The sequence below is a fragment of the Melospiza melodia genome, chromosome 3 (assembly GCF_035770615.1).
Source record: "Melospiza melodia melodia isolate bMelMel2 chromosome 3, bMelMel2.pri, whole genome shotgun sequence".
NCBI classification, from domain to species: domain Eukaryota; kingdom Metazoa; phylum Chordata; class Aves; order Passeriformes; family Passerellidae; genus Melospiza; species Melospiza melodia.
In genome coordinates, this window is record NC_086196.1 from 32288287 (window position 1) to 32302329 (window position 14043).

Sequence of the window (14043 nt, forward strand, 5' to 3'; positions counted from 1 at the left end):
ATCATCTGCACCACCACCACCTGGCCACGTCCCTTGCCAAGGAAAGGTCCTGTCACCATCCGAGTAAAAAAGATTTCTTGTGATTTGAGATGTAATTTCATGGGTTTAATTTGGGTCCCTTGCCTTTGGTCATACCACTGCATACCACTGAGAAAGGTCTGGCTACTCAGCATTCCTTCCATTCAGGTATTAATACATACTGATGAGATTCCCCTTCCTCCTCCTCTTCCTCAGGCTGACCACTGTAAACTGTCCCAGCCCCTCCTCATACAAAACACTGTCTCTGTGCCTTTGCCACCCTAGAATATCAATGTTAAGAGCTGAAATGCAACTTCACAGAAAGCAGGACTGGAACCTAGCAACTGGAATAGCTGTCATTTTTTCCCCAATATGATCCTAACAAAGCTTTACAAGAATTACATAATTCATTAATCAGGTTCCATTAAAACTACTCCAAAGTACCTGTGAGCCTTCCCACACGTACCTGTATTTCAGCACTGCTAATGGAGTGTTTTTCTTTGTCATTCTGCCGGTTTTCAGTTGCTTCTTCCAAGCTCCTTCTCGGCTGAGCCACCCCCTCTAGTGCCTGGCTTTCACTTTCTTCCACTACTTGCTCTTCCCCTGTGGCCTTCTTCTTGGGCTCATCTCTGGGCTCTGCCAAGGTGTAGGACTTTTGTTTCTTAAGCCAAGGGGGAAGGAAACGAGAAATACCCTTGCTTTCAGGTGAAGATTTTTCCTTCTTCTGGCTACTTGGACTACTTTGGCTGGTTGGTGCTGGGACAGAAGAATCTTGAGCTTCTCCGGAGGATGTTTCCCTGGACTTCTGATCTCCTGGAGTCTCTGATGTTTCTTCAGGCTTGTCCTTGGCTTTGTCTGGTCCCAGCTGCTCAGAATCCTTCTTTACTTCGGTCTCTGAACCAACTTCAGTTGTCATTATCACAACTGACACTAAAAGAAGCAACAATAAAAATAGTTTTGATATGCAGCATCACTACTTCTAATTATTTGCAGTTATTTGTAGTAGTTCATAAACTCTTGTAGATTATTAAATTTAGTAGGGTTAAAGACATACTTCTATGTCTTTACTACTATTAAAGTTTGTGACAGAGCATTACACATTATGTAAGTACCATTTATCTCAGAGGTAACCTGCCTCTGAAAGGCAGGTCTCCATTTGACTGTTGAGATTAAAGAATTTGCTATTTAAAGCCATATATTAGTATGCTAGTTCTCAAGCTGCTACTAATCAAATTACATTTTGCTATCACCTTTGTGTCTCATACAGAAATGCTCCTGTTCTTTCCAAATGGTAGGTATCTTATTAACATAATAATGTAAAACTTTATCATCAAAATGAAAAATGAACAATATCTAGAAAACCAAACTCAACTTTCCCTGAGAAAAATTTAAACTTCTGCTGATCAGAAAATAACAATCCACACTGCTTAATGAATTCATAAGGGAGGCTTCATAAGTAACAGAGATGGTGGTGATTTTTTTTTTTCATACATCTCTGAAAGAACCTACTTTTTCTCAAAAAGTAGCTAAAACAATTTTATAATACTTGATATAAAAATCTTCAAAGAAGTTACAGGGAAGCCACTATATTTCCTGCTCTTTTTTGTTTGAAATATATGAACAAACTAATAAATATATCAACAAACTAATAAAAAATCATTATATGCCACTCTCAAAATTAATATCACAATTTGATTATACAGCCAAAAAGGAGACATCTCCAGAAAATTCCTTAGAGCTAAGCAAAATCAGTCACCCTAGAAACACATCCCTATGATATTGTTCTAACGATAAAAGAAACTGAGAATATCAAGTCACACATCTTAACTGATTAAATTTAGACATAGAATAGCAGCGGGTGGTATAAACTTGCTCGATGGAAAATAAGAAAGGTTTTGCATCTTCAAGGGTCCAGGTTTTCATAATCAAAGTTATACAGAGAACGTAGCTTTATACTGCAGAAGCAAGGGAAACTGGTTACAGCCCCGGTCTGAAGAGGTCTGTCCCTGTTCACTTAATGCCTTTCTTTGATGCCCACAGCAGGAGGGATCTCTTTCGTGTGCTCAATTTCCTATAAGCTTGTAAGTTTAGTGCTTTTCGGGGCAGGGAGGGGAGAGGAAGAGAGGAGGAATAGACAGAAGAACCTGACAAAAGGAAGCACACCTCTCCGCTGAGCCTGTATACTTCTTTATACCCCCAGTAGTCTCTCAATTAACTGTGAAGAGGTGGAAGAGTTAACTACACAAGGGCACTGACCAAGAGTGTAAGTTACAGTCTTCCCAAAACACCTACCTTCTCTACCACATTAGCTTGATACATTTCTTTTTTCCAGGGTTGCATGTTAGTACAAGAATTAGCTATCCCTTGAGAAACACAAAATTGGGTCTCACATTCCCTATCTCAATGCTCTGTCAGATCCTCCAGTTTTGTAGTTCACAGAAAAAACAGGAATAGGGAGGGACAAAACACTGGAGTTCTGTATTACTGCAGTTTGTAAAGCCTCTGATGTTACCCTTCACTACAGTCAAGCAATCAAGAAACCAGGTTTTCTGAAAGTGGCTTTTTCCTGATTCCCTGCTGCCCATAGGGAAGACCTCACAGGATCTCGCACAGCTCTCTGGTGTAACAGCCAACAGTGCACCAGAAAGGAAATGGAAACAAGCAGCAGACAGCATTTGTCTCCGAAGTGATGTAGGGAAGAAATAGATCAAATCAGATTGCAAATTTGAAATTCTCAACTTCAACTGCATGTTTCCTTGCTTTCCTGTCTTCAATTAAACTCTTGTTTATTCTTACTACGTAATGTGAGCACACTAAATATTTTTGCCCCTATTAAGCTTTTGTAAGCTCTATAACAACTGCAGCAGGATAGGGTTCTCCTTATCTCACCTTTTTTGTATTGCAAGGCAACATTAATCCTGTGTTTCATTTGGAATTGAGAAAGGAGAATAACAATCTTGCAGCAAGAGTAGACTAAAGAGAAGGAGCCTTAGGGCAATGCTCAAATAAAGGATTACCAATGTCTGAACAGGGAAAAGAACAATCTTGGTAGATTTTGCAATTGACATTAAACCAATAAACATTATACCACAAGTGATAACAGCTGTATCTTTTGTAATCCTCCTGAAAACTTGGCTCATGCCAACTGAATGACTACCTAAACTGAAAGGATGAAGGTTGGGGTGGGATGGCAAAAAGTACTGCAAAACACTTTGCACTTTCTGAAGAGGAAGTGAGTTTGTTAAAACTGATCCCACTTTTACAGGAAGCAAATTATCTGCCCCATTTCTAACTCTACCAACTTCCCCAAGCAAGGGTGCTGATCAGGAAGCAACTGAAGACAACAGATATTCTCACTCCTCTCCATTCATCCCTTCCTCTCTCTTTTTATTGCACTGAGAAGAAACTTAGTGCTGGCCCAAGTTCACAGCTGAAAGCAGAAAAGGATGCTACATTTTTTCCTTACACTCTTTCCTCTCAGGTGTATAGATTGGTCACCTGGTTGATACTATTCTTCCAGCTTCTAGCATAAATTCCTGAAATGCAGTTTTCTGACCAAAAGGATTCCTGGCACCATAGATAAACTAGAAATACAAGACATGTCAAATATAACATGAAGTTTAAGAAAAATAAAAGGGAAAGAAGAGAGGGAAAGAAAAAAGTAGTGTAGCTCAAAGATCACAGACAATATTAAAAACAACTGCAATAAAATGAAGTTTTCTTTGATGATGCTTTAATTCACTGCTTCTGTTACAGTATTTCCTATTTATCAGCATAGATGAACAAATCCAGATCCTTGTTCCATACATTTCTGGATCTCATTTTACTTATTTTCTGACTACATAAAAGTAGCAAAAGCAGCCTAAACCTGTTTCTTCCTTTTTCAGTTTGTCACTGAAATTCATAGCAAACTCAAGAAATAAAAATTGCTTTGATAGTTTTATCTCCATCAGTCTACTAGGATTCACAGAGAAACCATCATGTCATAGAAACAAAAGGAAAAAAACATCAACCTACTTCTACAGAAATAAATTACAGCTCAGTGCACTAAAAGCCAATGTGTGTCTGTGCAAGTCAGGTAATTTTCTGGATCACCATAGTATTAATAATTTATTTTTTAAATCACTACCTTCATAAATATTTCAAATATTTATCTCATATGGGCTACACACAAAAAATTCCAAAAATATATCAAAGAAAATTTCTATTATCTGAACAAATATACATAAAAACCTGAAACAAGGTCATGTGTATTTCAACTGCCTAAAACAAAGCAAAAATGCTCCCAAATAAAGTTGTTTATTTCTTGTCATATTATTGATCTGAAGCTCAGCAGAAGCCTGATCTGCATTTCACAGTTGGTTAGGAAACATCATTCATGCTTGCTGCTTTGAACATGTAAGATTTGTTGATATAAAAGCTATAAAGAAGTCAAATTCTAGCTGGAACTGTTATTCGTATTTGAGAGTGTAGAAGAATCTGGTTTAAACAGTATGCAATATCTGAGGAACTTGGTACTACAACCATATTTTTTCAAAAACAAAAATCAGTTCTTTTCTGTAGAGTACAATAATTTATATTTTAAATTTCACTGAAAGTGGTAACTAAATTTTATTTTAGATTTCTGCTAATTTTAAGACTCGTATTTTATCACTGGAATATAAACAACATAACTCATGGTATATCATGATTCGGTGTAGCATTTTGCTGAAGGTGCCAATATAACCTGCACACATTCTAAAAGCAGACAAAGTAAAAAGTAAATAAAATTTCTTCTTTTAGTCGTTATTTAAATGAATAACTACAATTGAAAAGACATGGAGTGTTCTGAACACCAAGGAATAAATTCTACTAAATAATGAAGTTTTCAATTTTGAGACCCTTAAGAAAGCAAAAACATCTCTAAAATTGGCTTAGATCAATTTGCAACATTCACAGAGTTCCCAATTAAATATTGTCAAATATCAACCCAACATCAACTCAGTGCTCCCACAGGAACTTGCATCCTTCTCTGTATGTATAAATACACAGAAGTGTTTATACCTACAAACACACTTTGAAAGCTGAATCTAATAATTTGGATTACATTCATTTTTAAGCACATTCCTCAAACAAAATAGATCATACAAAAGTCAAAGACTATATAATATATATATATATATATATATATAATCCATTATCTTTATGCACCTAAAATCCAATCACCTATTTTTAAATGATTAATCAATGACGGTATCTAGCAATTTTACCCAAACCCAGGCATTTACACACACTGAACATCAAGCACTGCTCCAGTCTGCTCCTTCCCTGATGATCACAGTGCACAAAAATCAAGGTTAACTGCAGAGGCTGAAGAGACAGACTGCAGACTCGGCTTTTTTGCGAGTCCCTGCAGTAGCCACAGGGCAGAAGCCTGTCACAGTCCATTGGCTTCCCAGGCTGTGACAAGACCACCAGAGCTGGGCCCTGGACAGATCTCCTGTTGTTGTCATGGCTCTTCAATGCTGGCTCAGAAGGTAACACATTGAAAAACCAACTACCAAGAACAATCCTGTGCCATATATAGCCAAAAAAAAATCCCAAATTCCTTCTTTTAAAGCTTCACAGTTCATGGAGGAAGCTTAAGCAATAATTCAGGTGAGTAGACAATGAAATCTGTATTGATTCTGACTTGGCCTTTGTAATAATATCTCCTAGTAAAAGTTTTTCCCAAACATAAACCCATAAAAAATTGCCCGTTCTCCTCTTGATTCTGCTTCAGCTTCCTCCTAAACTGGGAGCTCATTCTCCAGGAGGTAACCAGGTGAGCAAACTGACATTGCCACTCTGTGTATTGGTCAGCAGATGGTGCCATAATAGCTCTCAAAGTCAGCAGCACATTTCAAAGGCCAAACTTAAAATGTCAACAATACTCCAATTTCAGATGTAATTCCCAGATTAAGACAAAGTGATGGAATGTTTTCACAGAAGTATTAGCATAACATATTTTAATAGATATAACTTCAGAGCCAGACAGTGAATCATGACTCCATGACAATATAAATTAGTTACATGTGTACATGAACACGTGTGAGTCTAAATACTTTCACATATTCACATAATGTCTATGCTTATCTCCAAGAGTAGAAATGGCACACAGTGATGTTCTTCCAAACAACCCTATGCCTAGCAAATCTAGTTTTCCAGGGAATTACAGGCATGTCATAGTGGCTAGCAGCCCCTAAGCTAATAGAAACTATACATATAAGCATCCCTCTATCTAGATAATGACATCACTACTGAAAATAATAGGTTTTTTATGAGCTTTCATGTTTGTATCCATGCCATCATACACTTGATGACTTGCAAACATGTAATATTTCCCCCTAAACATTCTTGTCCTTATTTAAATATTGAAGTTCCTAGAACTCATTTTTATACTATGATAAAATTATTGTAGCTGTGTAACTGTTCCTTGCAATGCACAGAACACAGAAAACACATCATAAAACACTGGCAAGTTCCTACATAGGAAGGTGAGAATTATAAGGTAGCTCTGAAACAACACTGTAAGACAAATACTAGCGTAATTCTGAAGATTGCTGCAAAGGCAAAGAAAACATTAAGGATATAGACAGCAAATTGAATGTGACAGAAAAAACTACTTCTGTCTAAAATTGCGAAGCGAGTATCTGCAGTTTAGATAGAATATTTTCGCAATAAAACTATGATGCTGACAAATTTCTGTAAAGCAACACTGGGGAAGTCACCTCTACTCTCTGTATACTCAAATTGCATCCTGGAACATTACTATTTCTCAAAATCCTTTTTCCTGTTAAAGCAGCACAACACATACTTATCACCCAAGTGCCTCAACTTTCCATAGAACACCTGCCACAGGCCATTTCCATTTTGCCTGGTGAATAACTTGGTTACTGAAATCCATATTCAATTTTAAGGTTCAGTTTTAATGGTTAAGTCAGTTGAAGGAAAACTCCAGAAAGGAGAAACAAGACATGAAAACTCATAAGAATTCTTTAAAAGCTATTTTTGTTAAAATTTATCTCCTGACACTGTGCAGCAGTCTAAAAATGTGTAATAAAACTAAGAAAATAATGTTGCAAAGTGCTGTTTTCCAAACCAAATGAAATTCAGTGAAAACTGCATCATGTTTGTAACAGCACCAATGGAACATGTAAAACTCAACCCCAAGGCCTTCAAGAAAATCAGAACATAAACACTACATGTAGCCAAGTTGCAATGCCCACACTGGAAATTGAGATCACATTTAAGCAAATACACATCCTGCAGTTCTCTTTGTGCCATCTCTGCCATACCCAGAGATAACAGAAATCTGTTCCTTCTGTATTTTCAATCCACAAACACACTGCTATATTAAGGCAAAGAATAAGTCTCAAACAGCAAATTAATTTAAACCAAGAAATTCGTCTCTTCCCCAGCACTGAAAAAAGTGCTGCAATCTGATGAGAATCCAACAGTCATTTTGAAAAGCTGTATTGAACAAGTGACCCCACCCAGGCCCTGACGCTGCTAGAGAAGGACAAGCTCAAGTGGAAAAACGGGATTTAGTTCCAAATTCATTCCAGCAGACAGAAAATGAGCATGGGTCAAGAGACAGCTCTGTTTTCCTGTTATCTGTCCAACAACTAAGATCAACACAGATTTTGAGAAAAATCTCTGCCTTGTTTTTAAAATCAACTCTGCAAGTTCACAGTGGGTTTTGGCTGTTCACATTAAACCCTCATGATAATCACAATTTTAGAGATTAAAACCAGCAGTGAGTATTTGTTTGTTCCAAGCAATGCTCTCCCTCCAATCTCCATTCCTATCCTTCCATTCTATCCCACCTTGGCAAATGGCTGGCTCTATGACAGTCACACAATTTCACTGAAGCACAGGCAAACATTAATATTTTTCGTATTCTTAATGAAGAAGCTGTGGGGGTGGACAATGAATGTAAATTATTTGCATTATTCTGATTTGGACGTGATTGATTTTTAGATGCCACAATAAAAAATTCCATTTCCAACTATCATTCTTTCTATTTATAATCCATTGGCAAGATTAAAACCAGCTTCTTTTTATACTGACAACATTATGTTCACCCTTGCATGCATTATGCTTACAAGGCACTTACAATTACATAGTTAATCAAAACACTTGCCAACTTGGTGAAAAATAATGTACTAGTACCTGAGAATTTTTTGTACTGCAAACTGGAAGGCCCCACTGTAATAAAGTTCCTGAATGGTGGAATTTCAGATTCACATCATTGTTTTGACAAGTATCCATTTCCTCTTCAGTGGAAGTCATATAGAGAATTATTACCCTCTCACATGTTCAGGAAGTGCACAACAGCATGCAAAAAGAGAAATCTCTGCAATACCAGGACTCGATGTCAGGGAAAAAAGAGAAGCAACTAGTCTGTGCTTTCCAGTAGAGACAGAGACCAGCAGACATGCATTTAAAAGTCATTTTCATAAGCAGATGTAACCATTAAATTTTTTTCACAAGCACACTGAGGCTGAATGTCATACAGATGTGGATGCTACTGAGATCACATTCAAAATGCCTGCTAGCTTTTTATTTCAGCTCATCCAACTCAGGAACCATAGCCAAAACACAACTGACAAATGCATTAAGACAGTTTGCTCTGGCATGTGCAAGACCAGAGTTCAATCGACAAATGTTTACAAAGCTTTAGGGTCTAAACATAACCACAAAAGTGATTTCTTTGGCAGCCACATCAGTTCTATATTTCCACTTTAAAGGGCATTTCATTTTTGCTATTGCCAAATATAAGCACCACAGAGGGCACAGTTCTCTTAGGCAAGCCACTTGAACAATACTGGTAGATGTTTGTCCTTACTGAGGGAAACTGTGTTGGAAAAAGTGACAATAAAATTGTAAAGCCTTTTATGCAGATGTCAGGAGAATCATCTCCTGCCACAATTCTTTTTTTAGTGTCTGTTTTCCTGAATCAGGATTCAAGTAATAATACAGAAATTGATACTGCCACACTTTCCACCAATAATAAATTCAGTTTCAAATACTTGATTAAACAACATCCCTGGCTTAGTCCAAATTCCAAGTAAGTGCAATGTCTCAAGGTATGTGGTTAAGTATTTTTGGAAAGTTGCAGCTGTGTCTTTGCTGGGTAGGTTGTTACCAGTATGTGACTCATCTGTTGAAGAACCTGTGGAGAGCTTAATGCATATGCAAGTAAGCACCAGGTTATTAATTGTATAACAGAATTTACGAAAAAAAATCCCAAACCAAACCAAAAACAGCTACCACAAATTAAAAACAATATAGTTAAAACCAGGATAATTCTCACTTCCTGCTTCAATGAATAAAAGCTATCCAATATTCCCTGACTGTTCTCCCACATTCCCCAAACCTCAGAGGTTAACCACCTGAGAGGTCATGTTTTGGTATTTTAGTTTTTATGTTTGCAGCTAGCAAAAGCCAACTGAGTCTTTCATGGTCTGCAGGAACAGAAGTAGTCCCTTGAAAAAGCAGAACCAATTTGCTGAGTGTTTCCCACCTACTCAAAATAATTATAATGCACAAATAATATATGTAAAGCACAACACTGCAAACTATTTCCTACATACTTATGTACTGAATATATAAGAAGTACTGAAACTAGAGATAACACTGCTCTTCTAAAAAGTATGCATCTATTGCTCCTGTGGGAGTTAGCTCTGCCAATCCCAAGCAACAAAAAGCAGTAGAGATGCCTCTTAGCTGAGCAAATAAAACTGGCAGCCAAAACTTCATCACTCCCATGGGCTCTTCTGAATGCTGGTATTTGATTAGAAGAGTGAAAACATGAGCCACTTTCTGAAAGTTTCCTACTCTTCATGGCAGTGGCTTCACAACTAACAACACTGCAACCACTACAACATCTCTGGGTGAGACAAAGTGAAAGGAGCCTAGTTCATGTCTGAATCTAGAGGTCAGAAACAAGTTTAATGGAAAAAAAAAAGGCAAAACCCAATGCTAATGATGCTGGGTTTGTGCCTAGACTTCAGCACTTAACATGTTTATTCGTCATCTAAGTGCTTTAGCTGTTTTGTGCTTTTTGGAAGGACATTCCCAGCATGAAAGATTGTAATATAAAACAGATAACAGGATATGCATGAAAGTCCCAAGGGAGTAACTATTTAAACAAACTTTTCTTTGGAGAGTTAGGGAATGACAATAGATAAGAAAGCTTTAAAAGAATAATTCATTTGTGAACCCCAAGAACAAGGTGGGGAGGAGTATTTAGAACTGTCCTGTAGACAAGGAAAAAAGAATGCTGTCCTGCCAAACCACAAATTTAATTACATTCACATATAAATATAAGAATATACATCACAAACTGCAGTTTACCAAAGCAGCCTCACCCATTGCAGAAAAGCCTTTTAGTGACTACATACAAATGGGGGTGGTGTGTTGTCACAGTAAGCTTCCAGGCCAAGCAGAGGCTTTATTCTGCCTTCTTGGGCTGCACTTCCAGTTCTCATTCTGTACATGCTGAAAAGTCTCAAAGCTTTGAAAGAGTCCTAAGCAAACACAGCTCCAAGATGACAGTAATTTATCATCTTACAATTTTATTATCACAAATACGCACAGCACGATACTATGAACTCTGCACTGAAAAGTCTTTGAGTGACACTCCCAGTCTGTATTGGCTGAGGGGTTTCTTGTTTCCTTTTGGGCTCATCATTTTACATGCTGACTGAAAAAATGCTTGAAAGCATATTTACCCAGCTGTTCTCTATGGGTATGATTCTTATGCATTTAATGTTAAATCCAAAATCATGTTTGAATTCACAGTCATTGATTTCCCTTGTCCTATCCAGATTTTTAAAATCTGAAGTACTCTGAAATATGAAGCAATAAGAAAACGGAAATTGGTGAAGTGTACAGACAAAATTTAATTCAAATTTGGTTTTGATCATGGTATACTGGTTAACTACTAGAGTTTTTTGCAAGACCATACTCCTGTGTGTGGAAGGAATAGACAGCATGTGCCAACAGAAAGTACAAGAGTCACAGTCCCATGACCCTTTAAAATGACATCATGTTCTTTCACAAATCAGGAGTACCTGATTATTTCTCAAAGTGAGATGTCAGAGATGAAGAATTGGAGCTCTAGTCTGGATGAAGTCTGAGGCATGCTACTTTCAGAATTCTGCCAAAACATAAGAACCTCAACAAAACTGTGTGAAAGCTTCTAGGACTTAGAAAATGCATCTATCTGGCTGGGAGAAATACATCCATGATACATACAGACTTGAGTTTTGGGAGAGAGTATGAATCCCATGCAAATTAACATTTAATAAATTCACTAAAAAGTGGATACAAAAACTGACTGAAAGGGAAGGACTGAAGTTATAGCTTTCAACTTTTTCTTGCTCTCTTTCTTTTATAAAACAGAACTTGGAAAAATCAAGCTAGCAATGAAACAAAGTAGACCCCACTGGACGAAGTCAGGAGTAAAAAAAAAATGGGGTGAGGGAGGGAAGGAAAAAACAGGAAACAGACGCTGAAGACAAAACAGGAAAGAAGGTCAGGATATGTCTAATAACCAAAAAGCTGCAGTGAGGCCAGAGAGGGGGCAGGGTGGGAAGACACCAGAATTCGGTACAGGCTATGTTATACCACAGATGCTACTGGTCAGCCCACAAGATCTCCAAGTGTGGGTCCTTCAAGTGCTAGGCTGTAGGAGATCCAGCATCTATATACACCTCACTTTTAAGGCTCTTCCAGAGGAGCTTCTTCACTTTTTTACAGCAATTTTGTGACAAGTCTCAAGACTTGCTCCTCTGTTGGAAGCTTTAAACAAGAATACTCCTTCCTTTGCACTTGTAATTATTTAATGTATTTATTTTTAAGCAGGAAATGCTTGCTTTTGCCTAATGAACTAAGTGAAAAGTCGCACTTCCTGGAAAAACTGTGTTACTGTATCTCCAAATCCATCAAATGACAGAATTCTGATCAGTTCACTTCTGTTTTTCTGGCTTATCTACACATCCTTGTTCCATTTAACATCAAGATTAGAGGCACACTATCTCAACAATTCAACTACATCTTTAGCTCCCCAGTTCCTACAGAGTAAGCTTTGTTCTGGTTTAAAACAGATCATGAATTATATCTCATTTACTTTCTGTTGAAGAGCTCCAAGACCAAACATCTGTGTAAAATATCAATCTGAACATGACCTAAGTGCTTTGTAGCACTTATAAAACTGACCCATCTAAAGAAATATTTCTGATTTTAGCAAAAAAATTTTAGAGCTAGACAAACTTGAGCTCTACGAGGAGAAAGTGATACTTGAGGCATGCTCACTAGGACAGTAGTAAAACCAAAACAAAAACAGTTCCCAAGGCCTCTGTTCTAAACACTGACATCAAGTACTTCTAATTGTTCCATTTAAGGAGACAAAATGATAGCCTTTCACTTATTTTCAGCTGAAACTCAGAGGTCACGTCTCTCCTAAAATATGAGGGTGATAGTCCACAGGGGAAGCTTAGTTTTCTTTAGACAAAGGCAATCTTCCTAACTTCACATAGAAGAGAAAAAGTGGAGACAAGTCTTTTTGATCTGTTTACACATCATGAGGTCATCTAAACGTGCTCAAAAATTGCATTACATGTACAGAGTGTCAGAATGGTTTACGTGGGAGTTATGAAAGCTACAAGTTATGAAATGAGCTTTATTACTTGTAAAATTAGAAACAAGAATAGAAGTATTCCCAGCCTAATTTCTACTGAAAACTATCAATCAGACAAGCTTAAAGTTTGTGCACATCAAGAAATACATTTTCATGTTGAATATTCCAAGCTAATTCATGCTGTAGGACAGCACTGAAAATCTGAAGTCCAGTTCAAGTCGAGAAAACAGACAATATTAACTACACATTCTAATTCAACAGAATTAAATTTCACCATATTTATGTACAAAATGAACCAAATGCTCATCAGGTGAAGAATTCTGTGTTGGCTGATTCCTCCTATGAGGAGTACTGCTGTCATCACATCATTCCCGGCAACTTCATTAATCACCATGGCCACATTTGCACAGAAACAATTCAATACTGGAAGCAAAATGAACATGCAGTCTTCTTTCCACACAGAGTAGCTGGAGCATTTCTCATGCCAATTAAAACAATGTTTCATTGTCTTCTTTAACAAAGGAGAATGAATTTTACACTGCACATGTCTACAGAATATACTGTAACACTTGAGATAAAAATTTAAAATATTAAACTTACTGGAAAAGGGAAACAGAATTAAACTGAAGGCATTTCTTTTAATATATACAGATAAGTAATACGCCATATTTGGTGTGACTTGCAAGTAAAAGTTTTAAATTTTTAAAGAAAAAAAATATCTTTTGTCCCACAAAGATTATGTGAAATATACAAAATATTATGTGAAGTACAATACATCACATAAAATGGAAAATATGCTAAACTATACAAAAAGGTTTCAAGTTATTTATATAATTCTTATTCTGAAAATGTATTACCAGCTTATGTTACTCAACACTAAAATGAATATTTAGGCCTTTTAAATATATTTATAGTCATATGATCCAGAGATATTTAGATAAAAAACAGCAAAGAAAGAACCATGTTGGAGCACACATTTCCATAATCCTGTAATGGGAAACTGATCCCTTAAAATTCCCAAGACATAGAAACAAGGCTGTTTTCAGATATGTGTGGGTTTCACCATTAGTAACATGCTGAAACCCTTCTTACTTCACATTAGTTTCATGTATAAGCATCTCTTTCATCCTCTTTTCTTCTCCCTCCCCTCTAGTACATTCACTTAATCCTACTCGCTTTTTTTAGAATATTCCTGATTATCAATTAAGTACTATGTCTTCCACTCTTAATTCCATCACCATTGCTAGAAAGCCAGAGTGCCAAACTGTGTCAAGAGCCTGGCTTACATCCAGACAGTTTAGGACCTCACCTGAACAAAAATAATACAAACAATTTAATATGCAAGCTGAATTTTTCTT

General features: G+C 36.9%; 1 protein-coding gene across 19 annotated transcripts in view; it reads right to left on the reverse strand.

Annotated features, from left to right (window-relative positions):
* The window catches only part of EPB41L2 (erythrocyte membrane protein band 4.1 like 2), a 107243-nt gene that overhangs the window by 60528 nt on the left and 32672 nt on the right, over window positions 1–14043 (reverse strand). For all 19 annotated transcript variants that reach the window (XR_010027098.1, XM_063151167.1, XM_063151168.1 and 16 more), the window contains exon 3: window positions 485–948. Coding sequence is in view for 18 of the 19 variants with exons in the window: in XM_063151167.1 (XP_063007237.1) it covers window positions 485–934 (450 nt within the window). In the remaining variant the exon portion in view is untranslated. The remainder of the gene's footprint in view (window positions 1–484; window positions 949–14043) is intronic.